Source organism: Bemisia tabaci, chromosome 1 (assembly GCF_918797505.1).
Source record: "Bemisia tabaci chromosome 1, PGI_BMITA_v3".
NCBI lineage: Eukaryota > Metazoa > Arthropoda > Insecta > Hemiptera > Aleyrodidae > Bemisia > Bemisia tabaci.
Genome location: NC_092793.1, coordinates 41,220,190 through 41,248,156, shown reverse-complemented (window position 1 = coordinate 41,248,156; position 27,967 = coordinate 41,220,190). Strand labels below are relative to the sequence as shown.

The following is a 27,967-nucleotide window of genomic DNA, read 5'->3' as shown; positions in this document are numbered from 1 at the left end:
AGTAGCCAATCTACCATGATGCAACTCAACTTTACCCAAATCTCACAAAATTTTAGCTTGATCTACCCAAGTAGCAGTGATCGCGATAAATAGCGATTTTATAGGTTAGTTATCGCGATTTTTTCGGTGGCAATATATCGAGATATTATCGCTTAAAAAATTGCGATATATGGCGATTAAATTGCTACACATTGCAATTTTTGGTTTGATAAAATCGCGACCAATTTTCGTCGATAAAATTGAGATTAAATTGCCATTTATTATTGCCAGATTTTTATTTCGAAAATATCGCGATAAATTGTTGGGCGATGAAAGCGCGATTTTATCGCGTTATGATCGAGGATAATCGCTTAGATGTTGATGATCCTGGTAATTTTATCGCTAATAAAATCGCAATATGTAGCGATTTTTTCGTTAAGAAATGCAACTTGGGTAAAGCTATGTTTCCAACATCTCAGTAGCCTCAACTCGGATGTGTATTTGAGCAAATGATCACGTACAATTCGTAAGTTTTGTTTTGTTTTCAATTTTAGGTTCTCTACTTGGCATCATTAATTAGGTCAATAATTGCTCTACATAATCTAATTAATAACAAGTTAACGAACAGAGATGCAGAGAAGAAAGAGGGAAAGAAACCGGAAGAAAAGAAGGAAGAACCTGTCAAAGAAGAGAAAAAAGATGTCAAAGCCAAATAAATTTTCTTACGTTTTTCGTATTTTTGAGTTTTGATTTGTTTTGAGACTTGCCTTAGCCACTAAGTTTTCTTGGGTCTCAGCAGTGCATGCAAGTCTACTACACTTGGTACAAGAATCAAGATAATCGTTAATTTTTGTGTACAGTATAAAATAAAAAAGATGTATTTATAATTGTGAGTGATTCTTGGTTAAAATCTGTTTGACGAGCAGTACCCGTTTCCTTTCTCTCAAGAACAACTATGGCATTTCCATGACCATTGTCTGAGGAGCAGTTTCATTCTTTAACCACTTGAAAATCAGTTAAAAAAAATCATTCATAATTCAATATAATGAGAATTCTGTTAATTTAAGTTTCGATGAGACTGAGAACATTCATACTCTAAACATTTCTTTCTAATTGTGAGTGATAACAGCCTCCTAAAGACGGTAATTATCTCTAGCTTCCGGTATCGGGACACCTTAGCAATTATTGTGCCCCATATTCACGTAATTGGAAGATGGAAAGAATGAAAGAGAATTGATAATTCTAATAAAATAAATATTCTAATAAAATAATTAGTTCGATGAATTTTATGAGGAAATAATATCTCAATCAGAGAATGAGATTATTCCACTTTGTGAAGTATTCTTATCCCAACATTTATTCCACCTCTTTGAGTCGTGATTGCATTCATGTCTTAATCTTATGCCGAAGCCTCACCAAAAGTAATAAGTCTGGTGCAAAAAAAACTGCCAAACCGATGTAATTAACCAGCAAAGTCGAGCAAGAACAAACTAGAATTTCTATGGAATCCATAGCATTGGCATTGAAACCATTCTTTACAGAATCCATGTCTCCTTCTGTGGAAATCCATAACCGTCCATACAGATTCGATAAACTTCTATGAATGTTCTAACTAAGCCTCGGATATAGATGGAAGTTCACGGCCTTCCATGAAATCTTATGGATATCTGTCCAGGTCTTGATTCTGATTGTGCACTTTTAGCAGGGCTACAGCACCATTCTACACAGATATATCCGCATTGATCATAATTTATTCCTCAAAATTTTTTAATCACATTCTATTGGTCAAAAAACGTGAATGCAAAACACCTTTTTAATGAAAAACAAAAAATCACTTACATCGTTTCCATAGAATGCAAGTCACTTACACCCAATTGAAATTTTAAGTTTTAGTCTCATTAATTTCGAAATTGAGCGCCCCTTGCCCCCATTTTGCTGTAAAAGTGTTTCTTTTACACCTTGTGTCCATTTTTTACGCAGACCAAAAATGATCCAAGTCCTTGTACAACACGCTTATGTCAGTATAGTTGTTCTTCAAACAAGCTCGTAACTCGTGCGCTTTTTGAAATGTAATTTTTAGTCACGCCTGTTGTGATGACCCTGATTTCGGGTCGATAAGGGTACGTAGCTGGAGCGTCGTGATATCAGCCGACGGGACGTCTCTAAATAGAGAGATCTCGTGCAGACCACCTACACAACACAACAGTGGGTGCTCTTTGGGGGGCAGTGGTTGACCCTCTCAAAAATGAAAGACGTAGTCAACAAAGAGAGAAAGAGTCTGTCTTTCACTGAATTTCGATATATTTTCTGAATTGGCTATTCTATCAGTTGGAAGAACTCGACAAGACTGAGAGGATAGCTAAAAAGGGGAAAAAAGACTAAAAAAAGATGGACGGTGCTGAAAAGCGAACCGGAGTCGTTCGTCTGATTTGTCGGCTCGTCAATGATGCGCATGTGCAGGCCGGAGCCCTGAGCACATGCACAAGACGACCGTGTTGCAAAGACTGACTTTCCTCGAGTGTCGGAGCAAGTGGCCTAGCTCCCTACGCTCGGGTCGGCCGGCGGCGCGCATTTCCCAGCGGACATCAGCGTTTTCCCTAAAGTCGGTGCTCCTCCTGACGTTGCCAATTTCCCCCTCTAATGATGAATTGTCTGGGAAAATTGGGCGTCTCCTCACACTGTTTTGCATAAATGCGTCAAACTCTGCCTTTTTAAAACGAAAGGCGTTCAATAAGTCTCTACACTCCCCCCCCCCTTCCCCCTAAGTTGCTATTTCCAACCCAAAAACTTCAATTAATCTTCAACTTTCTTTCCCCGTATTCGCAACTTTCTTACCACTCATTTGCAAAATTTTGCAACTTTCGAACAACCAAATATTGCTGCAAAAATTTGTAATTTTTCCTTTGAAAATTATGGAACACTTGGAAAGTATTTTGCACTTTCCTGAAACTTTTTATTTCCCTCTGTTGCCCCCCCCCCCCTCCTCCTCACATTTCGGAGCTGGGCGAAAAGGATTTCAAGGAAAATGGCTCATTCTGGCACCGTATGATTAACAAGGGTTGAAATGGTCCTTTATCGAGGCTGCTTGGAAAAAAAAAGAATTTCCTTTTTTTAAAATTACTTATGAACACCTAAATTAATACAAATTAGGTACTGCCTTAGGGGAGAGAATGAATAGAACTCCATCCAACAAATGATATTGTGGCAGAAGGTAATTGTTTCAAGTGGGTCACCAGGCAAGAAAAGTATGACTTAGGACTCTACTCAATATGTTCGCTCTTCAAAATGTCACGAGGAAAACAAACTACACAACAAGAAGTCTGGAAATCAACTCAACATGACAAAAATATTTACTATTAAAGTTGGTGAAATGGCAAAACGTTATTTGTATGATCTAACCTTCATTTAATGTGTGCTGAAAATACTTGTCAATATCTTGTACATTAGTTGATTTCTAAAGTTCCTGATGTGTAAATCGTTTTTCACCTGAGATTTTGATGAGAAAACGTGAAAAGTTGTTTTTTGATTCATACCTTATCTGGTTGCCCATCATGAACATATTTTTCAATACAAATTTCAGAAAGGTGAAAAAAAAAAAAAAAAAAAAAAAAAAATCACGTCCCATCGTCCCAAGCTTCATTTTGCTGAAATCAATCAAATTTGCATGCTCTATGAAATGAAAAATACCAATTTTTAAGAAGCGAAAATTTATTGCTCACTTTAAGGAAGGATTCAAAATGAAAAAAGACAGTTTTAAATTTTACAACGTAGATAAGTGGTCAATCAATTTTTGAGTTAACATATTGAGAGAAAAATATATAAATACCTTAAAGTTTGTGCTTTAATGAACTCATTGATTACTGACATGGCCATTGCTGAGGTTTTGAAATGTTTGATCGATAGTTCATTATTGAAAGAGATTAATCATAAGAAAATTTTAGAGTAACATAGCTTAAAAATAATTTTGTAAGAAGGATGAGGTGACTTTTCGATCCTTCGGTTCAAAGAGGTTGTCCCATTCTCCATAGGAAATGGCCGCAAAAGCTATTCCATCCATACTTTCAGTAATCATAACGTATCATCGGAGAAGCCTAAATCCGGTGTCATTTCTCGGCTAGCCCCCCAGGAGGAGGGGAGCAGGGGGTCAAAGGTCAAACGCTCCGACCGCCATAACTTTTGAACGAATCGTCGCGTCGTATCAACTTGATCTTGGCCTCAAATGAAAGCTCTTGACGAGACCTTTCATTTGATGTATAGTAGTGTGTATTATTGATAATTTTTCAACGTAAAAAAAAATCATTTTTTGATTTTTCAAGCCCAAAAAATTCAGTTTTTCGGGGTTTGCTCTTAATGAGAACGCATGAATCATTACAAAAACCAATTTAAATGAAAGCCCTTGATTCAAGCTTTAAAACGAGCTATCGTTGAACTTGGGGAAATGAATGGTTCAAAAGTTATGACCGCTCAAAGTTGGCGTGGCGCGCTAATTTCGAAGCGCGCGTAGTGTATACTCGCGTGCCACCCCTCCCTACCTTTCCCCCTGGGGCCCGCTTCCGTTGATAACGGATACAGAAAGGTCCAAAGCTTCTTTCACCTAAAGAATGACCAGTCATTAGTGTTAAATTACTTTTATTCCTAACGAAAAAGGGGAAATAAAAATAAATTAAATGCTAATAAACGATAAGACGCTGGTATACATTATTTTTTCGCCCTCCCCTCCATGATTTAATATATAATAGCCAAATCAATCTGCTTTTACCACAAAATACACTCAAAAGCTGTAGATAATATTCATAGGGTTTGGTACGCAAGTAGCCGACCAGCACTTAAAACTCGCATTTACTACTGAATATCTCTCCCTCATCTCTCTCCGATCTATTTCCCTCTCATCAAGATTTACCTGCTTGGGAATAATCAGATACCGTAATGATGAGAGGCTTGATTTGGCTACATCAAATATTAAATCATTGAGGGGGGGGGGGGCGAAAAAATAATGTATACCAGCGTCTTATCGTTTATTAGCATTTTATTTATTTTTATTTCCCTTTTTTCGTTGGGAATAAAAGTAATTTAACACTAATGACTGGTCATTCTTTAGGTGAAAGAAGCTTTGGACCTTTCTGTATCCGTTATCAACTGAAGCGGGCCTCAGGGAGATAGGTAGGGAGGGGTGGCACGCGAGTATACACTACGCGCGCTTCGAAATTAGCGCGCCACGCCAACTTTGAGCGGTCATAACTTTTGAACCATTCATTTCCCCAAGTTCAACGATAGCTCGTTTTAAAGCTTGAATCAAGGGCTTTCATTTAAATTGGTTTTTGTAATGATTCATGCGTTCTCATTAAGAGCAAACCCCGAAAAACTGAACTACTATACATCAAATGAAAGGTCTCGTCAAGAGCTTTCATTTGAGGCCAAGATCAAGTTGATACGACGCGACGATTCGTTCAAACGTTATGGCGGTCGGAGCGTTTGACCTTTGACCCCCTGCTTCCCCTCCCCCTGGGGGGCTAGACGAGAAATGACACCGGATTTAGGCTTCTCCGATGATATGTTATGATTCCTGAATTTCTATGGAACTTCCTATGGAAAATGGGACAACCTCTTTAGCAGGTACCGTCGCGTCGTGCCGCGAAGCGGCCACATGCTACTAGAAATTATTATATAATGCAATGTGTACGTGATAAATAAACGAGAAATAAATTTTCCCATTTTTCCATAGGTATGTGTTTAATAGTTTGATTTAGGAAATCCATTTTCCTACGCTTCTCAGGACAGGTATTTCATACCAGAAACCAGGAACATTTAACTATCATTTATGAATTGTTTATATAACAACCACATCGTTCATTATATAACAAGATAATTAAAATGGGTATTTTTGACCAAAATCGACCACTTTCGTTAGATAATCATTGTGCCGCACCGTTATGTAATCCCTTATCTTTTCTTTACTTTTTTTAAAAAAAATAAATAGGTAAATAAATTGAAGCCTGCCACTAGGGATGCTGCAACAGTAGATACATATGCAACCATAACTTTATGGTAAGTGCATGGTCGTCTCTTCTACCAAGATTCTTTTGGATGAATGGATCCTATCATTAAATGGACTTTCAGAAGAGCTGCTGGGTAAAAGGGCTAAAGTATTGTTATGCGCCACAGAGTCAAAATTTGAATGTATTTGAATTCTAAGAATAGATACACTACCTGCCGGGATTGAGATCATTCTTGATCTTCTCTACTGAAGCGAGGGACTTTTCATCTTTCTCTTTATTTCAACTATCGTCTGAAAATACTTATGTTTACCTCAAAGTCACATTTTTAAGTAGCTGGCAACCAGACAGAATTATATTCAAAGCAGTAAACATTTCATAGTTCAACGGCTTTTGGAACCAATTGTATGATCTTTAAGTTTTGCAAATTGACAAGTAAGCTGCAAATATGATGGTCACCTCCTGTTAGTAACTCTTCAATTCATAGTGTATGAGACGCACAGCATTAAAATTAGCACAACCCAATCATTATGGCTGCATCTTGAACCAGATCTTTTAAAATTCGGCCCAACATATGGGTCGAGGTTCGAATTATTATAGTTACTGAAATACCAGTTCACGTTTTCTGAGTGCTTGGGGGTCTCTTGAAACTTCGGCTTAAACTTATTGACTCTCGTCGTTATGGCTCTAGGAGGAGAATCGTGAATTTGGTAGCTAGGAAATTTTTGGGGATTGTTCTCCCTTTCGTATGGGGGGTTTTCCCTATCATACGACGGGCTTTTGGCAAGCCGCGGATGGCCATGTAGGTCCTCAGCCTGAGGTATAGGCCCACTGCGTAGGAGCGATGAATGATTTGTCTTTGGCTGCTCCGCTAGAGGAGTTGGCCGGCTGTGCAAAGAGGGTCGTTGGTTTGACTTAGGATGGCTCAGTGTGTCCTCTGTCTGAAGAGTTTGTCCATTCCTGAAAGGTGGTGATAAATTGACTTTCTGGATGGTTGGCCGACCTGTTGGCTGAAGAGCTGTCTTAGAAACGTTTTTTCTCTGAATGTAGGGAGGTAGTTGTCCACCAGGAGCAAGGAAACCTGTCAGGGAGGATGAACTGGAGGTAGGTTTCTCGCTGATGAATGAATTCCAGAAATTAGTCATCGTTTCTGATGTGGGAGGGGTTGGGGTGAGAGATTGGGAATCAAAGGACAGGGGTCTTATCGAAGAGAAAGATGAGTCAGGGTGACCGAATGAGAAGTCATTCTGAGACTGCAGAGGGGATAATGTACCTGCAAAGTCACAAAAATCAATTCAATCCATCATTACTTAACTCATCACAGTATATGGACAGCTTTATGCAATAAGGAACTAGGGTCAAATTTTCGATTTTTTTTTTATGATGAATTCCGTATCAGGAGGGTATTTACTTACTATTGAGAAAAAGAAAATCCTCAAAAACAATTTTTATCCCGCTTCAGCGACCCCGCAAAAATTTGCCGCCGCAGGATCACGCGAAGTTCATTTTGCAATTGGGACCTATACTATGGTTCCCTATTGCGTAATGCGAAACTCGGATTTCCCATTTTGCAATTCGGAACTATAGACAGGACGGCATAATGCTTTCTCGGCATTCTCGGCTCCTGTTCGACCGATCTTGCTGATTTTTGGTATCCGGGGGTATTTTTCGACGGGAAATTCGAATTTCTGGTCAAATTTTGAAAATTCAAAAATCCAAGATGGCGGATGTGGCCTAAAATGCTATCTCGGCTCCTGTTCGACCGATCTTGCTGATTTTTGGTATCCGGGGGTATTTTTCGACGGGAAATTCGAATTTCTGGTCAAATTTTGAAAATTCAAAAATCCAAGATGGCGGATGTGGCCTAAAATGCTATCTCGGCTCCTGTTCGACCGATCTTGCTGATTTTTGGTATTCGGGGGTATTTTTCGACGGGAAATTCGAATTTCTGGTCAAATTTTGAAAATTCAAAAATTCAAGATGGCGGATGTGGCCTAAAATGCTATCTCGGCTCCTGTTCGACCGATCTTGCTGATTTTTGGTATCCGGGGGTATTTTTCGACGGGAAATTCGAATTTCTGGTCAAATTTTGAAAATTCAAAAATCCAAGATGGCGGATGTGGCCTAAAATGCTATCTTGGCTCCTGTTCGATGGATCTTGCTGATTTTTGGTAACCGGTGGTATTTTTCGACGGGAAACTCGAATTTCTGGTCAAATTTTGAAAATTCAAAAATCAAAGATGGCGGATGTGGCCTAAAATGCTATCTCGGCTCCTGTTCGATGGATCTTGCTGATTTTTGGTGACCGGGGGTATTTTCCGACGGGAAACTCGAGTTTCTGGTCAAATTTTGAAAATTCAAAAATCCAAGATGGCGGATGTGGCCTAAAATGCTATCTTGGCTCCTGTTCGATGGATCTTGCTGATTTTTGGTAACCGGTGGTATTTTTCGACGGGAAACTCGAATTTCTGGTCAAATTTTGAAAATTCAAAAATCAAAGATGGCGGATGTGGCCTAAAATGCTATCTCGGCTCCTGTTCGATGGATCTTGCTGATTTTTGGTGACCGGGGGTATTTTTCGACGGGAAACTCGAATTTCTGGTCAAATTTTGAAAATTCAAAAATCCAAGATGGCAGATGTGGCCTAAAATGCTATCTCGGCTCTTGTTTGATCGATCTTGCTGATTTTTGGTACCAGGAGGTACCGTAATAGCACACCTAGTCTTAGAGATGTTTTTAAAACGTGTCAATGACACCAAGCCTCATTTCTGAAATGTTTCACGTGATACTTTAAAAAAACCCGAATGAAGTGTCAAACACGAAGCCACTCTGTGTTCAACACATTCCCATGTCACCACATTTTATGTGTCTGTGAAACATTTGCAGATTGTGTCACCGAAATGTTTCGAATTCATTTTTTACATATTTCAATGACACAATGGGCAAAGGTCTCCGTTGGCAGTGCATTTTTGACACATTTCTGACACATTTGTAAAACAATGAGCCTTTAACTCAGATTTTCCTCTGATTTCCTAAATGTTTATGACACATTTTCGGTATAATCACTACAGTCCATGTAGTGTTAAACACGAGCCCACTCTGTGTTGAATACATCCGCATGTCACTACTTCTTAACCGTAAAAAAATTTTCAGACATCTGTTTTAGCAAATGTCGTGGAGGCATTATAGCTATCAAATCAAGTGCCTGGGCGGCCTGATTACAGACTATGCCTAAGGAGAGTATGGAACTATGGGTTCACTCCATCAGTATTAAACTATCAGAGGGATTAGGACGTCCTCACTTTAGAAAAGTATACGCAAAGCATGATGTACGGTTTCAATATTTTAGATAATCCATAACTTATAAGCTCTTATGGAGATAAATGCGATGCATACCAAGAATTTAAAACTATTTTTAACTCTGCATAATTAAATAGCCAAAAAGTAAACCTTGAGACAAAAAAAAAAATAAACCAAAATTTGGTAAAATTGGAAAATGAAACGTCAACGCTCTCTGGTGGGTTCAGTTTGATCTAGGAAAATTTTTAGAAAGGTCTGAGAAATGTTTTCAACTTGTGTTCACCAGGTTTTAATGACGATCAAGGCACTGTTTTGTTTAACTGATATATTCCTGACACATTTCTGAAATAAATTTCCTTACCCTTATGCGTTTAAATTAATTTTATAAATGGTTATGACGTACGATCGCCGCGGATCAATTAAATGAGAGTGATACGAGTATTTCAACTGGAGAGCAATGAGGGAAATTCGTACACGAAAACCTGAAGGCGTTTCAAATACCATTCCGTCACGTTTCATACATAGATTCAACATATAGCTGTACCTTATCAGATTAAAAATACGAAATATCTGCCAGTTGTTTCTGAAACATGTTTTTGAAGGATCTTGGAAACGTTGCTAAATTGTGTCAGAAATATGTCAGGTTTATTTCTCAGAAACTTCGAACTTCCAAGAATTTCTGCAGCAACGTTTAAAATATGTTTTAGAAATGTTTCCAAAATATTTAGTTGATCTCCTTTCCCAACATATCGTACACAAATCTAATATGAATCTGTGCCTGGGTCGTTAAAAAAAAATTGACACAATTACAAATTTTTTCCGATAGATGTCAATAAAGGTTCATTGATTTTCATATAAATTGTGGCAGACATGTTCCGTAAATATGTTTCAATCATAGGCTTAGCTGTGGCAATGGTTTTGAAATGTTTTTGAAACCTTTCTGATATAGTTTATTGAACGGACTGCAATATATTGACAACACATAGCTGACACAATTCTTACACATTTTTGGGTGGGTTATTTATGCCTTTTTGAAATAAGTTTGAAACGTTTCCAACTTATTTTTAAAATAGTTTGAATGACCGCAATTAGAAACATTTTCGATTTGTTTTCAGTACGTTTCAAAGACACGGCCAACTTGCCCATTTCATGTATTCGTTTTGAAAATTTGTTGGAAACATATGTCAATGACTGATCCGAGATTGACATAATTTGAAACATTTTAAAAACATTCCATTGTGTAACTGTGCTATTAGGGATTTTGGACGGGAAACTTGAATTTCTGGTCAAATTTTGAAAATTTGAAAATCCGAGATGGCGGATGTGGCCTAAAATGCTATCTCGGGCTGCTCGACCTATCGTGGTGAATCTTGGTTGTATAGGGGGTATTTTTGGCCGGGAAACTCAAATTCCTAGCCGAGTTTCGAAAAATTGAAATTTTTCAAATTTTGACATTGAGCTTGTTCAGTGATTTTTGATTTTTGCGTTTTTTGAAGTATTTACTACGCATAAGCCACAAATAATTTCTCCGATATTTTTCGCATTTCAATCCACGAAAAACAAGTTTGAGGTTGCGTCTTCTGAGCTCCCCTTTAAACGTGTGTCCGAGGAATGAAAGATCCCCCAGGGGATACTTACTCAAGTAAGGTCATTTTCGGCCACATCCACCATCTTGGATTTTCGAATTTTCAAAATTCGATCAGAAATTCGAGTTTCCCATCCAAAAATACTACCTGGTACCAAGATTCACCGCGATAGATGGAGCACGAGCCGGGATAGCATTTTAGGCCACATCCGCCATCTTGGATTTTTGAATTTTCAAAATTTGACCAGAAATTCTAGTTTCCCGTCCAAAAATACCTCCGGATAACAAAAATCAGCAAGATCGATCGAACAGGAGCCGAGATAGCATTTTAGGCCACATCCGCCATCTTTGATTTTTGAATTTTCAAAATTTGACCAGAAATTCGAGTTTCCCGTCCAAAAATACCCCCTAACCCCGAAAATCAGCATGATCGATCGAACAGGAGCCGAGATAGCATTATAGGCCACATCCTTAATCTTGGATTTTCGAATTTTCAAAATTTCACGATTCACGAGTTTGTTGACCTATTCAAGGGTTTATCGATCAATTCACGGATTTTTTGAACGAATCACGGGGTTGTCAATCGATTCACGGATTTGCGGATCGATTCGCTGGTTTTTGATCGATTCACGGTCGTCAATCGAATCAGTGCCGATCAAATCACGTCAATCGGTTCATGTTCTAACTTTTCGATCGATTCATGTCGGTCATGTCGGAATCATAACACCGGTTTTTCAATAATTTGTCGATCGAGTCGGTTTCGATCGATTCATGCTTTCATTTTTTGATCGATTCATGTCAATCAAATCTATAAACCCTCCCGTCCAAATTGCATGTTAATATTTGCCACCATTCTCGAAATATTAGCAAGTCGGTAAGTATCCATATTTTTGGCACACCCTGTTTTTTGTAGAATATCTTTCCGCAGGGACAATGCACCTCCCCCCTTCCTCGTATGATGGAAGGAAGGGGTGTTTTCTCTGTTGGGGTTAACCCTCCAGTTTGTAATAGTGACACCAGGGTCGTCTCCCCTATGCAGTCAGTGCTAAAACAATCTATAGTTCCTAATTGCAAAATGAGCTTCCCCGGATTCTTCATTTTTCAATAAGGAACTATAGCCTTTTTTTGTAATTATTGGCAACAGTGTGATGTTTTTGACGAATCTGTCAACACAGGGTGTTAAAGGAACTCCATAGCTATAAAATGAACCATCAAACCGCAACATTGATCGTTTTGATGAAAAACGCCAATGGTTTTTGCAAAAGTTGCTCTCCTGAAAACCTACCGTTCTGCCTATAGTTCCGAATTGCAAAATGCTATCCATATAGTCCTCTTAAAATCAGTATTTTTGAAAGTTCGAAACTTTTTAATCTAAATAGCTCAATTTTAGAATTCAATTTCAGGAGAGTGAGGCTAATAAATTACTACCAAATGGAAAGTTGCACGGTATTGTAATTTTGAAAGAAAGGGAATGATCAGGTATTCATCAAACGAAAAAAAATGAGGAGAACAAAGCTGAAAGAGCCGTGCATAAAGTGGCCCGCTTTTGGGCCCTCGAAATCGGGGTCGAAGTGAGGTTATTTTTCATCCTTAGGTGACCCTTTACACATATTTAATTTTCAGATCGAGTATACGCACCGGTTTCGAGTTAAGGGGGGGGGGGGGTGGCAAAGTCCCCGATTTTCACCCATTTTTGCAGGTGTTTTAATGTCGAACTCCGGCTGTTACGAGGTACCAGATCTAGATATTGAAGCGCGGTTTACGGTGATTTTTTCAGCTATTCCTGTAGTATTTTTACACATCTTTCACAAAGCCCCAAATGGTTTTCTGGGGGCGGGGAGGGGGGGGGGCTTTATTCATACTATCATGACCGTTAGCGTATCTTACTGACTTTACTTTGTTCTCTTCTCTCCACGCCGCGGTTATGATGGTATTTTAAGTTGGGGATTTTTCTTCTTCCTTACATTTTACCAATTTTAATGTGATTCCCCCCCCCTTTCCCCCTATTTACCTCCTCCCCTGCAATCCAAACAATTCCTCTCAAGTGCCTCTTCCTGTAAGGCAGATATGGCGGGGTCATATGTAGGGGGAATTATTTTTCTTTCTATACGATTGATAAACTTTGACCCAACTTACTTCTCCCCTACAGTGGTAAGAGCCCTCCTTTAGGGTGTTTCTTATTTTTTAAATTTTCGAATTCGAAGAAGGTCCTCGTCTTAAAAGTTGATGTGTGGATACATTAGAAGCCTCGTACAAGGAAAAATATTTCAAACAATTTTTACCCGGTGCTCAAACGACTTAAGTGACACGGGTTGAAATTTGAGATTTTTAGATTCGATAACACTGTTTTCCCATGAAAAACGCCGAGTTACGGTCCTTAGAACGAAAATTTCGGCCGTTAGGTCGTATCTGCAACAAATAAGCCGCAAAACACCCGAGAAAAGCGCGCGCAACGAGAAACACTAGAGCAAGCACTAGGAGGACGCGCGCGCGTCCTCTACACTGCCGAAGCGACATGCCGCACGCACGCACTAAGCTTACGGGGGCCCGAAAGTTCCCGTCCGTTGCTATGTACCTATCATTACGAATTGACCTGTATACACTTTAACATTAAAAAGCAAGCAGTGAACTCCAACACAATGTGTTGATAAGGCGCGTCACTAACTCGCACATATCAACCCCTTTAGTTTTCATTTACAGAGATTTCAAAATAGGCAAGCAGCACAACAAGAGAATTCACGATCCAACACTGCGAGGTCAACGACGCACCTTGACGAGACCGTGTATTGTGAATGTAGAAAGCTATTCGATCGAATTTAAGTTTTTTGATCTGCTTCAAGCAAAATCTTATCAGATTCTTGAAGAAAAGTGCTACGGAATAATTTAAGCGAAGAAAGGAAAAATTCTGTCGAACTCCTAGAAGATAAAGTCGATTTAAAGGAATTTTGGGGCTAAAATACCCAAATCACCGGTAGTATAAATCCCGTTATATTATTGAAAATGAATTGACTCGATATAAATGCAATTACATTAAATATGTCTTGATTTTGTTATTTTAAACGTCTTTCCATGCAAAGAAGTTCAACCATGTCGTTGCTTTATACATTCATGAATTGAAAGTAAGCAATCTACATCCCGAAAATCTACTGATTTGCCGTAAAAAATTGCAGAAACTTGATATACCAGGTCGATGCACCCACTCGTTGAATTTACCAACCGCAATTTCGTGAGTGCAAATGTGTAAAAATCAATATGCTATAGTCATTTTGGGTGCATTTATTTTTCATGAAACAATAATAATTTCAATCCCGAAAAACCATCAATTTTCCGTATAAGATCGAAAAAATCGAAATTTGTCGACTCCCTGACGTAAAAATTAGATTCTACGTGTGTAAATACTTATGTATCGATATGCTGAACAGAAACTATGTGTGGACACAGTCAGAAGCCCGCGGCAACATTAATTCAACAGAAAAACTGTAAAAATTAGAGCGGATTTTACCCGCTTTGCCCGCCTCTCCTCGTTACTTACAACAAACCGTTCTTATACCCATCTCAAAATTTTTCTCAGAGCTTTGGGTTATTATCAGCTTCCATTTAAGCCCCGGTTCGATGGCCAAATCGGCTGCCAAAAAAGCAAGCCACTGTTGAAGGGTTCTATGAGAAATTCGTGATATTATCGGCTCTCAGGAAATCACCCCATGGCTAAAATTGGTGGTATAAATGTTTAAGCGCTTAAAATAATCGTATTCAAGAAACTAAGGAATTAAACTATGGAGTCAATTTCTTTTTAATAATATAACGGGATTTACTAACGGTGATTTAGCTATTATAGCCCCAGAATGCTCTTAAAGCGCCTTTACGTTCCAGAATCTCGACGGATTTTTTTTTTTTTTTTTTGGGGGGGGGGGGCTTAAACGATTCAAGAGACACTGTAGTTAAAAATATAAAGATTTTTCCATTTGGACGTATAAAAAATGTTTAACTCGTTCAGGCACACCGTGTATTGTATGGAGTACTGCTGTTATTCGACCCTTCTCTTCAGGTCAAAATTCTTACAAAGAAGCCCCTTGCAAGAGGCGAATTTTTTGTAATTTCTCCCAGTTTTTTCAGCGTTAGGTATATAATTGAATTGCTTGTCAAATTCTGAGGTCATATTTAATTGTAATTTATACATTTCTTTTTATCCCCTTCATTTTATTTTTTGTATCGAGAAGTCGAGGTTTTGTTCATTTCTTCGGATTTCGATTACTGTAACTTCTCTTCTATTTGGCCGATTTTTATAAATGAGGCCTCTTTTTATTCGTGTTTTAACGGAGAGTAAGGAAAAAATTGCTAAATACACGCGAAACAATTTTTTGGGAAAATTGGATGAATCCTAGCGTGACGGTGAAAGGGTTAATTAAGCGTGAGTAATAGGGCGAGGGTCTCCGCCGCGCCCGGACCCAAGTCCATTCTTATACCCGACGAGCGCCGATGAGATGCCGACGCAGTGATCAAGCGCGTGGGGAGGAGAGAGGTAAGTGGATTCCTGTATGAACCATGTTTAGCAAATGGTCTAATGAGTTTGGAGGCTCATCACAGATTGCACTTACGGTTATCCAGAATGGCCGTGGCTATCAGATCAGTGCTACCAAATTTTGAAAAGCATAACAGGGGTGTGGAGATCAGTCAAAGCAACGTTTTGAGCAAAACGGAGTGAGTGAAATTTTCATTCAAGGAGTGCCGAACTGGTCAGCCATCCTCGAATCAGTTCGCTTGATTCTGCTTATATATGCATATTTTAAATCAGCGCTGCGTATTCTTAGGCTTTTTTTAAAAAAACCAAGTAACGTAGACTCTTGGTATTCACTGCACATAAACTAGAAAGCCCCAGAATGAGAAACAACTTTAAATCATAATTATTGACGGATAAATAAACTTTTTACACGCTTTGGAAAATCTCAGAAGTTCGCGGTAGTCACTTTTCGGTAAGGAACTAAGGGACTCGGTTATTGTATCGAGCAGGGTTCGAAACGATCGCAAAGGCGGTATACTACGTATACGCGCCAAAAACAGTTGAAATGTATAAATACATCAAAAAGACAAATTTTCTTTATAACATACTGGCTATATGCCTCTTCCTGTAAGACAGATATGGCGGGCTCATTTGGGGGGGGGGGGATTATTTTTCTTTCTTTACGATTGATAAACTTTGACCCAACTTACATCTCCCTTACAGGGGGGGGAGGGGCCTTACCCCGGTATTATCCCCCCCCCCTGCCCGCTCCACTTTGCTTGAAGTATTTTCCTCCCTCCGGAGCAACGATGTTTCTGGCAAATAATTTTTTTTTACTTATGTTTAGGTACTTACTGAAATACTGAATACATGGGAGCCACCCTCCTCTTCTCCATTATTCCCACTCTTCTTTCTCCTCTCCTTCCCTCTTGTTCGTCCCTCTTTTGCCTCGTTCTCTTTACTTTTCACTTTTTTTCTACTTTTTACTACTTTTTTATAGGAGTAATATAGTTACGGCATTTTCCATTGATTGAGCTATTCCAGAAATTTAAGAAAATGAATTACAATTTGTTGCGGAATTTATTGTGCCTGCCTTAAATAAACAATGCGTGGGCCTCTTAAGCACGTCTTCATATTTTGCAAAAAGTACCATCTACTCCGAATATGCATTTAAGGTGGACGCATTTGAGGCTAATTTTGAAAAAAGTATTAAAGAAAAAAGAAAATATAAATACTTGGTTCCACCATTCTTAAGAAGCAGTGTTAATAAAGGAAAATAACTGCTTATTCATTTACTTCTCCTTTCAGAATAAAGAATAAAATAAAAGGTAAAAAATAAGTAAAATTAAAACTCAAAAAAATAAAATAATTAACTTTAAAAAAACAAAAATGAAAAAAAAAAAAAAAAAAAAAGAATGAAAAAAAATGAAAAAGAATACAAAACTAAAAAAGAATGAAAAAAATGAAAAAGAATAAAAAAAATAAGAAAAGAATGAAAAGAATGAAAAAGAATAAAAAAAAATAAAAAAATAATGAAAAAAAATGAAAACGAATAAAAAAATAAAAAAATAATGAAAAAAAATGAAAAAGAATAAAAAAAAATAAAAAAAGAATGAAAAAAATGAAAAAAAGAATGAAAAAATTGATGAAGAATTAAAAAAAATAAAAAAAGAATGAAAAAAATGAAAAAGAATAAAAAAAATAAAAAAATAATGAAAAAAATGAAAAAGAATAAAAAAAATAAAAAAAAGAATGAAAAAAATGAAAAAGAATAAAAAAATAAATAAAAAAAGAATGAAAAAAATGAAAAAGAATAAAAAAAAATAAAAAAATAATGAAAAAAATGAAAAAGAATAAGAAAAATAAAAAATAATGAAAAAAATGAAAAAGATTAAAAAAACATTGAAAAAAATGAAAAAGAATAAAAAAAATAAAAAAATGATGAAAAAAAAACGCTTCGTAGATTAGTATCGTGACGTGGTGAAGAGGCTCACACACCATTCATTTTCGATAGGTATTATGAATACTGTAACTAAATCTAATCTATTTACTATTTATTTTTCATCTACCTAAAACATTTTTGATGAGGTGTCAATTGCTGTTGAAAAACTTAGTTTTCGTGCTTCAAAATTGGAAGAAAGCGGGAGAGAATGTACCTAGGAGAGAATAAATCAAACATAGAAAAGGAACATAGAAAGGGAAACGTGAAAATTATGAATAAGAAAAAATTCTTCATAGGAAACATCGTCATTTCTGCTACGGAGGGAGCAAAATACTCCAAGCAAAGTGGAGCGGGCAGGGGGGGGGGGGATAATACAGGGGTAAGGAGGCCTTCTTAGATTTAGTTACAGTATTCATAATACCTATCGCAAATGAATGGTGTGTGAGTATGGAACGGCTTCTGTAACCCTAGAAAAAAAAAATTCCAAAAAAAAAGTATACGTATTTTTTTTTTTCGTGAAAAAAAAGAGAGAGAGAGAAAAAAAAATATCTTAGGACTAGGTCGAATATCGGCTGGTGTTGCTGGGGGACTCCAGCGGCCGATGCCCGTTGATTCTACGGACTGCTGAGTGTTGAAGACCGATGCGCGGCAAGCCGGGCATATTCAAATATTTCCCACGCAATTCCAACTGAACCTGCTCCTACCTCCTTAAACACCCCTTCAATTAAAGGCGGAGCTCCGATCTGCGGTCCTCCCTTATTTCAAATAGCCCAAGAGTTTCATATAAATATACAGAGTGGTGCACAAGTCAAGGGTTTGTCGCACCCGTTCCTTTCCTCGAGCAATAACGGGATCCCACTGAATCCCGCTACGCGGTAACTCGAACTCAAATTCGAATTTATAAAAGGGATAAACAACTTTTCCTTGCCCTTCCCCCCTCCCTACTCCCGCTCTCGCGCAATTAAATACGGATGTTCCCTGAATAGGTAAGCTGCATCCGCACTTTTCTGAAGTAGGTAACGGGTCTACGCGTCTCGATTATACAAAGTCCATGCAATTAAGGATCCAACTGTGACCCCTAGCAGGCTCAGTTGGAATTGCGCGGGAAATATTTGAATATGCCCGGCTTGCCGCGCATCGGTCTTCAACACTCATCAGTCCGTAGAATCAACGGGCATCGGCCGCTGGAGTCCCCCAGCAACACCAGCCGTTATTCGACCTAGTCCTAAGATTTTTTTTTTTTTTTTTTTTTTTTTTTTTTTTTTTTTTCCACGAAAAAAAAATATGTATACTTTTTTTTTCGGAATTTTTTTTTTTTTTTAGGGTTACGGAAGCCGTTCCATATGTGGGCCTCTTCACCACGTCAGGGTACTAATCTACGAAGAGGTTTTTTTTTCATTATTTTTTTATTTTTTTTTATTCTTTTTCATTTTTTTCAATATTTTTTTTTAATCTTTTTCATTTTTTTCATTATTTTTTATTTTTTTTATTCTTTTTCATTTTTTTCATTCTTTTTTATTTATTTTTTTATTCTTTTTTATTTTTTTCATTCTTTTTTTATTTTTTTTATTCTTTTTCATTTTTTTTATTCTTTTTTTATTTTTTTTAATTCTTTATCAATTTTTTCATCCTTTTTTTTATTTTTTTTATTCTTTTTCATTTTTTTCATTCTTTTTTAGTTTTGTATTCTTTTTCATTTTTTTCATTCTTTTTTTTTTTTTTTTTTTTTTTTTTTTTTTCATTTTTGTTTTTTTAAAGTTAATTATTTTATTTTTTTGAGTTTTAATTTTACTTATTTTTTACCTTTTATTTTATTCTTTATTCTGAAAGGAGAAGTAAATGAATAAGCAGTTATTTTCCTTTATTAACACTGCTTCTTAAGAATGGTGGAACCAAGTATTTATATTTTCTTTTTTCTTTAATACTTTTTTTCAAAATTAGCCTCAAATGCGTCCACCTTAAATGCATATTCGGAGTAGATGGTACTTTTTGCAAAATATGAAGACGTGCTTAAGAGGCCCACGCATTGTTTATTTAAGGCAGGCACAATAAATTCCGCAACAAATTGTAATTCATTTTCTTAAATTTCTGGAATAGCTCAATCAATGGAAAATGCCGTAACTATATTACTCCTATAAAAAAGTAGTAAAAAGTAGAAAAAAAGTGAAAAGTAAAGAGAACGAGGCAAAAGAGGGACGAACAAGAGGGAAGGAGAGGAGAAAGAAGAGGGGGAATAATGGAGAAGAGAAGGAGGGTGGCTCCCATGTATTCAGTATTTCAGTAAGTACCTAAACATAAGTAAAAAAAATTATTTGCCAGAAACATCGTTGCTCCGGAGGGAGGAAAATACTTCAAGCAAAGTGGAGCGGGCAGGGGGGGGGATAATACCGGGGTAAGGCCCCTCCCCCCCTGTAAGGGAGATGTAAGTTGGGTCAAAGTTTATCAATCGTAAAGAAAGAAAAATAATCCCCCCCCCCCCCCAATGACCCCGCCATATCTGCCTTACAGGAAGAGGCACTTGAGAGGAGGTGTTTGGATTGCGCGGGAGGGGTTAAAAAGGGAAAAAAGGGGGGGGGGCATTAAAATTGGTAAAATGTAAGGAAGAAGAAAAATCCCCAACAGAAAATACCATCATAACCGCGGCGTGGAGAGAAGAGAACAAAGTAAAGTCAGTAAGATGCGCTAACGGTCATGATAGTATGAATAAAGCCCCCCCCCCCCTCCCCGCCCCCAGAAAACCATTTGGGGCTTTGTGAAAGATGTGTAAAAATACTACAGGAATAGCTGAAAAAATCACCGTAAACCGCGCTTCAATATCTAGATCTGGTACCTCGTAACAGCCGGAGTTCGACATTAAAACACCTGCAAAAATGGGTGAAAATCGGGGACTTTGCCACCCCCCCCCCCCTAACTCAAAACCGGTGCGTATACTCAATCCGAAATTTTAGTATGTGTAAAGGGTCACCTAAGAATGAAAAAGAACCTCACTTCGACCCCAATTTCGAGAGCCAAAAACGGGCCGTTTTTGGCGCTTTTCGTGCATGGCTCTTTTTCATTAGGCATTAATTTTTACATTAATAGAAAAAGTGCGTGGCCTTCTGATTTTCCTGCGCTTTCCTTTCAGCCAATCAGTCACCCGACGATCACTTTGTTAAATGAAGTAAAATAACATCGAAAATCGAAACCATATGGGTGTGCCGACAATATCCCGCGGCCAAAATCCCTCCGTATGATAATCCCGCGTAAATTTCGCGTTTTTGCATGAGACTTGGCAACGACGGAGAATTCGCGGAGAAAAGTGAAAATAGGTGATAAGGAGACGCACCAGTAGCAAGATCCATCCATATAGGTCAGTCATTGCGCAGATTTCCCCCTGCTCGAGGTAAGCCCCATCCATTGGCTCAGTTGGCTCGTGACGTCAGCATTACCGCCGCGAAAGTGAAAAAGCACGGATACAATGCTTTTCTTATGGGAGGGAGCAAATTTGTCTGAATGAATCATTTAAATTTCTTACTTTTAAATCCTTTGAAACTTTCTGAGTGTCGAAAGGAACGTTTAGACATTAACATTCAGGGTTTTGATTTGCCGAATTTGTGTTCTCTCATTTTTACAGTTTACTGTGCATCAGCCATTTTTACACGCGAATCTATACCACTAGATGGCTTGTTACATCGCTGACTACAAAAATAATTTTAAAATACAAAAATGCAAATTTAGCTAAATTGAAACCCTGGACGCAAATGTCTAAACGTTCCTTTCGACACTCAGAAAGTTTCAAACGATTTAAAAGTAAGAAATTTAAATGATTCATTAAAAAAAATCTGCTCTCGCCCATAAGAAAAGCATTGTTTCTGACTTTTCTGGTTTTCGCGGCAGTAATGCTGACGTCATGCGCAGAAGATTCTCATTTCGGTTTCGGGAATGACTGACCTATATGGATGGATCTTGACCAGCAGTTTCGGATGTAAACATTGTCTGGGGCAGAATTTTTTCGGTCCTTCCCAAAGACATAAAAAGCGTATTTTATTTGTGGATGCGGTACGCCGCATCCAGTTTGTCCGCATCCATTTTGGGCCAAACGCATCCACCAAAGGCAGACGCGGGAAAACGTTCCGTCGAAATATCACGTGACTAGTCATGTGATTCGCGGGAACCGGGAATTCCAAAAAATTGCATATGGGCGACCTGTTGTTGTGTGCCGCGTTGTAGGAATTGTCGAATATTTAGATAATCGAATTTTCGATTTTCAAATTATCCGCACCGAGATAATTGCATCACATTCAAATATTCTGTTCCGAAGTATTCGAAATCGCAAATTCTAATATTCGAATAATCACATTCGAACTCGATAACCGTCCATCCCTATCGTTAATCTCGTTATTAATTGAAACTCGTCCACAACTCCACACGGGAATGAGTGACCGTGTTAGTTAAAAGTGTCATTTATCTCTCATGGTTCATGAAAAATCAAAAATCGAAACAATAATCGAAAATATTCGAATATTCACTTCCGAAGTAGGTACTCGCAATCGCACGATTCGAATTCTCAAATAATTGTAATAATCGCATTCGAAAAGTTTCGAATATTCGAATAATCGCATTCGAATTCGATATTCGACCATCCCTACCGTGTTACAAGTGAAGTGTCGTGATATTCATCTTCTAGTTTTTTCTTATTATTTTCTTGTACCTCAGTGCTAAATGTATACAATTGTTTAAAGATTATCGTAAAATAATACTCTGAGCGATGCAAAGAATCGAAGATTAAACTGGGCGAACTGAGCGATAAGCAAGAACCGAGCGTGTAATGGCGTCTTCCCTGTTGACAGACCACGAGATTCTCGGAAACGTAACCAAAATTTGAAGTCCCGCCTCTAATGGATGCGGGATGCGCTACTGGGAGCGGGTCTTGGGCCAGCGAGACCCGCTTCCATTTTTTGGATGCGCATCCACTTTTACGTCATCAGCCAAACCAATAGCCAAACTCCCACCCGTTTCGCCAAACTCATTACCCAACTAGGAACTGGACGCATGCGGCACTGGATGCGAGAAATAAAATACGGAAAATGCCGCATCCATCGCCAATTTTAGACTTACCTATTTTATTTGTGGATGCAGGTGGATGCGCATCCAAAATTGGTGATGGATGTGGCATTTTCCGTATTTTATTTCTCGCATCCAGTGCCGCATCCAGTTCCTAGTTGGGTAATGAGTTTGGCGAAACGGGTGGGAGTTTGGCTATTGGTTTGGCTGATGACGTAAAAGTGGATGCGCATCCAAAAAATGGCAGCGGATCCCGCTGGCCCAAGACCCACTTCCAGTCGCGCATCCCGTATCCATTAGAGGCGGGAATTCAAATTTTGGTTACGTTTCCGAGAATCTCGTGGTCTGTCAACAGGGAAGACGCCTTTACACGCTCGATTCTTGGCTATCGTTCAGTTCGCCCAGTTATATATATTAATCATTAGCAATAGAGAAGGAGAGGTATACAGGGTTATTCAAAAGTTACGCACCACTGGCCATAACTTTAGTTCTAATTATGATATCGATTTGCGGTTTGTGGCGTCCTTCCTTATATCGAGGGGGAAACTTTTTGAGGTACTTTCCAGTTCTTCACCCCCCACCCCAGGGGGTGGGGGGCGGGGGGCAACTCAAAAATTTCAAATGGCAACCCCCATCATGTGATACATCGTCAGAAAGAGCATGAAAAAAGACAATTTTTAGCGCAAAGCGGAAGTCGATCTGACCCCCCTATCAAAAGTGCTAAGTTTGAAGCTCTTCTTTGACTTTTCGCATTTTATTGCAATGTTTCATTGTAACAGGCCCATCCCCCCCTACGGGGGGCCTGTGGTGGCCCGGGGGCAATATGAAGACTTCGGTATCAGACTTGGAGTATTCGAGGACTCTTTGAAAAGAGAAACGGTATGTCCAAGAGCTGCCGAAGCTACTCTAAAAAATGAAGGCACGGACCCCCTAAATAACCTTTGGACCCCACTAACTTTTGATCGGGGGGTCAGATCGACTTCCGGTTTGCGCTAAAAATTGTCTTTTTTCATGCTCTTTCTAACGATGTATCACATGATGGGGGTTGCCATTTGAAATTCTTGAGTTGCCCCCCGCCCCCCTCCCCCTGGGGTGGGGGGTGAAGAACTGGAAAGTACCTCAAAAAGTTTCCCCCTCGATATAAGGAAGGACGCCACAAACCGCAAATCGATATCATAATTAGAACTAAAGTTATGGCCAGTGGTGCGTAACTTTTGAATAACCCTGTATACATAGAAGAATATAGTTAGTAATATTTAGGTGCTGTATATTTTAGAATGCCTGCTAAAAGGTTTATTATGATATAATAGTTTATGTAATTTAGAAATTGTTTCTAAAGATTTGTAAGCTAATCTAAGTAATTGGATTCATATTTCAATCATAGATTAATAAAATCTCTTATCTAGTGAAGTATATAAAAGTCTTATTAATTTATCTAGTAGCTACATTTAGCTTTATAAGCTGGACTATAAATAATTGATTAATAATTTGATATCTTATAGAAGTATGTCTCATTTAATTTTTGGGCTTGTGTACATCAGGAAAAGGATGAAGAGTTAGAGAAATAATAATAAGATATTATCTTGTTTAAGCGAGATTTTCTTTAATGATACTTGTATTTATTTTTTTTATATATTTCATTTGGGTCATTTGTATAGGTTTATTTTAATTGTAGGGTTAATAATTAAGATGGGGATAGTTCCTTTCCATTTTTGGTTTATTTTAATTTGTGGAAAACTTGAATGAACAAGGTTTTTTATTTTGTCTACTTTAATCCAGTTAATTTCCTTGATCCTACTATATTGTTTATTTTCTTTTTCAAGATTTTTCTTTGCTAGGGTTAATTCAACAGTTTTTGGAAGGTTTACAGGGCTAAATAATGGTGTTATTCAAAAAATGATAGGTTATAGTTCTATAATTGCTGTTTGCTGGTTTATTTATAGTATAAGAATCAGGTTAAATTTTTTTCTCTCTTATTTTATAAGCTACGCACGACACTTCACTTGCAACACGGCACACAACAACAGGTCGCTCATATGCAATTATTTGGAATTCCCGGTTCCCGCGTATCGCATGACAAGTCACGTGATGTTTTGACGGAACGTTTTCCCGCGTCTGCCATTGGTGGATGCGTTTGGCCAAAAATGGATGCGGCGTACCGCATCCACAAATAGAATACGCTGTTTGGATGCGCAATATGCGCATCCACCTGCATCCACAAATAAAATACGTCTAAAGACGGAGCGCTAAAAGCAAAAAATGCAGCTTCTTTTCAACCACCTCTACTATTGGCTAGAGGATTGGCGGCGAAATCGGGAAAAGTTTGAAATTCGAATGTAGGGCGGGAACTAAATAAAATTGCGGAAACAAAGTATTCTAGGTTGATTTTTCGATTTTTGCCCAAATTCACTTACCCTTGTCATATTGTTTAAACCTTAGGTTAGTTTTGGTCCGTCGTCGACCGATTAATTTCATTTGGGAGTAACGGTCATCTTGGACTGAAACGGCCTGTTTGAACCGGCAGGACCACCATGAGCAGAGGAAAAACTATCTTTATCTGAGATTACTGCCTGTTACCGAGAAAAAGTAAGTGTGTTATAAAAAGTCGCAGTCCTAACTTTCTTAATATACAGGGTGATCCAAAAGTCCCTTCCACCCCCTCTAACTTTTTACCTAATTGAGGTAAAGATTTGAAACTTGGGGGATATTCCTAGGTCAAAGGGAGCTACTTTCTGGCCCCCCTAAAATTTTCAGGGGGGCCCCCTTGGAGGGGCAACGGCCCCCAACTTTTAATTTTCAAATGGGAAGACCCCCTTTGTGATAGCTTGTTCGAAAGAGCATAAAAAAAGAAAGCTTTTCGCGCAAACCCGAAGTCAATATCTCAAACCGTTTCAAAATGGCGGCCGGTTAAAGTTCAAAATGGCCGAAAATTCACACCGGTTATTTGTCGATAAATTTGCGCGAAAATCGGTATGTAGGGGTATTTTGACACGAGAAAAACGAATTTGACGTAAGACTTTCAAAACAACCGAAATTTCCAAAATGGCCGCCGGTTAAAGTTTAAAATGGCCGAAAATTGTCATATCGGTTTTTTACTGATGGATTTGCCTAAAACTTGGAATTTGAGAGTATTTTGGCATAAGATAAACAAATTTGAACTTAGAATTTAAAAAAAATCAATTTTTGGTCATTTTGAACTTTAACCGGCCGCCATTTTGGAAATTTCGGTTTTTTTTTAAAATCTAACGTCAAATTCGTTTTTCTCGTGTCAAAATACCCCAACATACCGATTTTTGCGCAAATCCATCGACAAATAACCGGTGTGAATTTTCGGCCATTTTGAACTTTAACCGGCCCCCATTTTGGAACGGTTTGAGATATTGACTTCGGGTTTGCACGAAAAGTTGTCTTTTTTTATGCTCTTTCGAACGAGCTATCACAAAGGGGGTCTTCCCATTTGAAAATTAAAAGTTGGGGGCCGTTGTCCCCCCAAGGGGGCCCCCCTGAAAATTTTAGGGGGGCCAAAAAGTAGCTCCTTTTGACCTAGGAATATCCCCCAAGTTTCAAATCTTTACCTCAATTAGGTAAAAAGTTAGAGGGGGTGGAAAGGGCTTTTGGATCACCCTGTATTCGTTTTAGGCATTTAAAATACGTTTAGAAGGAGAAATATGGAAAAATCAAGAGGACAAGTTCAAATCAAATTTCCGTTTGCCGCCATGGATTCCCGCGCTCATTTACTTACTCACACAAGTACCCAGCGCCAAAGCAGGCTTCACTTTTTCCCCGTGCTTTTAGATACGAGCGCTCCGTCTTTATGTCTTTGGTCCCTCCACCGTACCTAACTATACTTAGGACGGGTCTCGACTGCGCTCATAAGTCCGGCTTAGCACTTCTGATGGGCCGGTGGTGCGGTTTGAACTCATCGATGGCTGTTGCACTCCGTGTGAAAAAGCGGACAAAATTCGGCCCCTGACCAGTCACGTTGCAACCGCTGAAAGTGCAGTTTTCGGTGGAGAATGTCGGGTGCGTGGATGTTTTTTTCATTTCTCCCAATGCGTGTGGCGTCACGTACGATCATATACCACAAGAGGAGTAGGGGAAAGGCTTGTACCTAGGAATGATTTTCCATTTTTACTAATTTATTTTTAAAAGATCTTTTTCGAAAAATTTAAATCTTTTACCGCTATGGCTTACTACTGAGGATTCTTAGTAACATATTTTTTTTTGGTTTGATTCAGACAATTTTATAATGGTTTTTTGGGGATTTTAAAAATTCCAAAAAATCTTTCAAAGTACACCATGGTGGTGGCATGGGCATGCCACCACCTGGCTGGTGGGAATGGCATGGGCTGTACGTTGGAATGCATGACAAAAATCCTACATTCCTCCTACTAAATTGGCATTTAAGCTGAAACTCAAGCAGAACACACTCAAGTTATTTACAGGATGTAAGTTCCATGATACTGGTGGGTTTAAGTTAGATTGAATGATGAAAGAGAACTTTTTTTTCAAAACTTTTCAATGTTATAACGCTATCTCTCATCCCTTGCGGAGAGCTTTGCAGATTTGAATTATTATTTGAAGGAATTCAGCCTTTGCTTGAAATTCAAGACTAGCCGCTCTCTTGGAAGCAAAAATTTTTTTTTTTTTTTTAAAAAAAATAAGTGTTATATTAAAAAAAACGTGTTTACGTTCATAGCTACAATTTCCGCCCAAAAAAAAAAAAAAAACCAAGTCGTGATCTCTAGGTTAGGAATCCAACAACGAAGTTCAAAAAACTGTGTGAATGTAGTACATGCATGTAGGTTTCAAAATATAAAAAGTCCAGAGACCTAGAAAAATATTTCAGGGGGGGGGGGGCATTTTATCACTTTTTGAAAATTTTTAAAAAGGAGGTCAAATTCGATTTTTTTCGATATTTGACGGAGATGATGGCATAGAGCAACTTTTTCAAGATGAATCGCTTCGTTACACGTCAGGCAATCTTAGTTCATGATACGAGCACTCTAGCGCTATTATGGCGGGAAATATGAAATTTATTCCAAGGTACAACCGTCCCGAGGTACAAACCTCTCTCCTACTCGAGTGATCCAGAATTTGCTCTGAACATAAAATATCTGTCCGCTTTGGCTTTAGTTCCAAAAGAGGAGGTGGACGAAGAATTTCAAAGTTTACTGGACACTGAATTTTATAGAAAAAAAACGAAGACCTCCTGACCGTTCTTATTAACTAGGTCCTTCGAAGATACGTGGATTGGGCACTTCGACAGGCGCGGGCGTAAACGAAAACCTCTTATTCCTATTGAAGTGTACAACTGTTTTCTATCAATCACGGATGGACTGCCTCGCACCAATAACCCAGTCGAAGTTAGGCACAACTCGCTAGCCGCCATTCTTAACGCCAAGCACCCATCTACAGGGTGTTCGAAAAGTCCCCTCCCCCCCCTCTAACTTTTGACCTAATTGAGGTAGAGATTTGAAACTTGGAGGGTGTTCCTAGATCAAAGGGAGCTACTTTTTGACCCCCCCAAAATTTTGGGGGGGGGGCCCATTTTGAGGGGGTTACGGACCCTAACTTTTAATTTTCAAACAGGAAGACCCCCTTTGTGATACCTCGTTCGAAAGAGC

General features: G+C 38.4%; 2 protein-coding genes across 2 annotated transcripts in view; one reads left to right on the top strand and one right to left on the bottom strand.

The window, feature by feature from the left end:
- Positions 1-866, top strand: part of Rpn8 (regulatory particle non-ATPase 8) — a 39,334-nt gene extending 38,468 nt beyond the window's left edge. The window contains exon 6 of the mRNA XM_019053439.2: positions 534-866. Within this exon, the coding sequence (XP_018908984.1) occupies positions 534-695 (162 nt within the window). The 3' untranslated portion in view covers positions 696-866. The remainder of the gene's footprint in view (positions 1-533) is intronic.
- Positions 867-5,163: 4,297 nt separating this feature from the next.
- LOC109038396 (uncharacterized) overlaps positions 5,164-27,967 on the bottom strand; it is a 150,255-nt gene continuing 127,451 nt past the window's right edge. Inside the window, exon 9 of the mRNA XM_072306432.1 lies at positions 5,164-7,245. Within this exon, the coding sequence (XP_072162533.1) occupies positions 6,449-7,245 (797 nt within the window). The 3' untranslated portion in view covers positions 5,164-6,448. The remainder of the gene's footprint in view (positions 7,246-27,967) is intronic.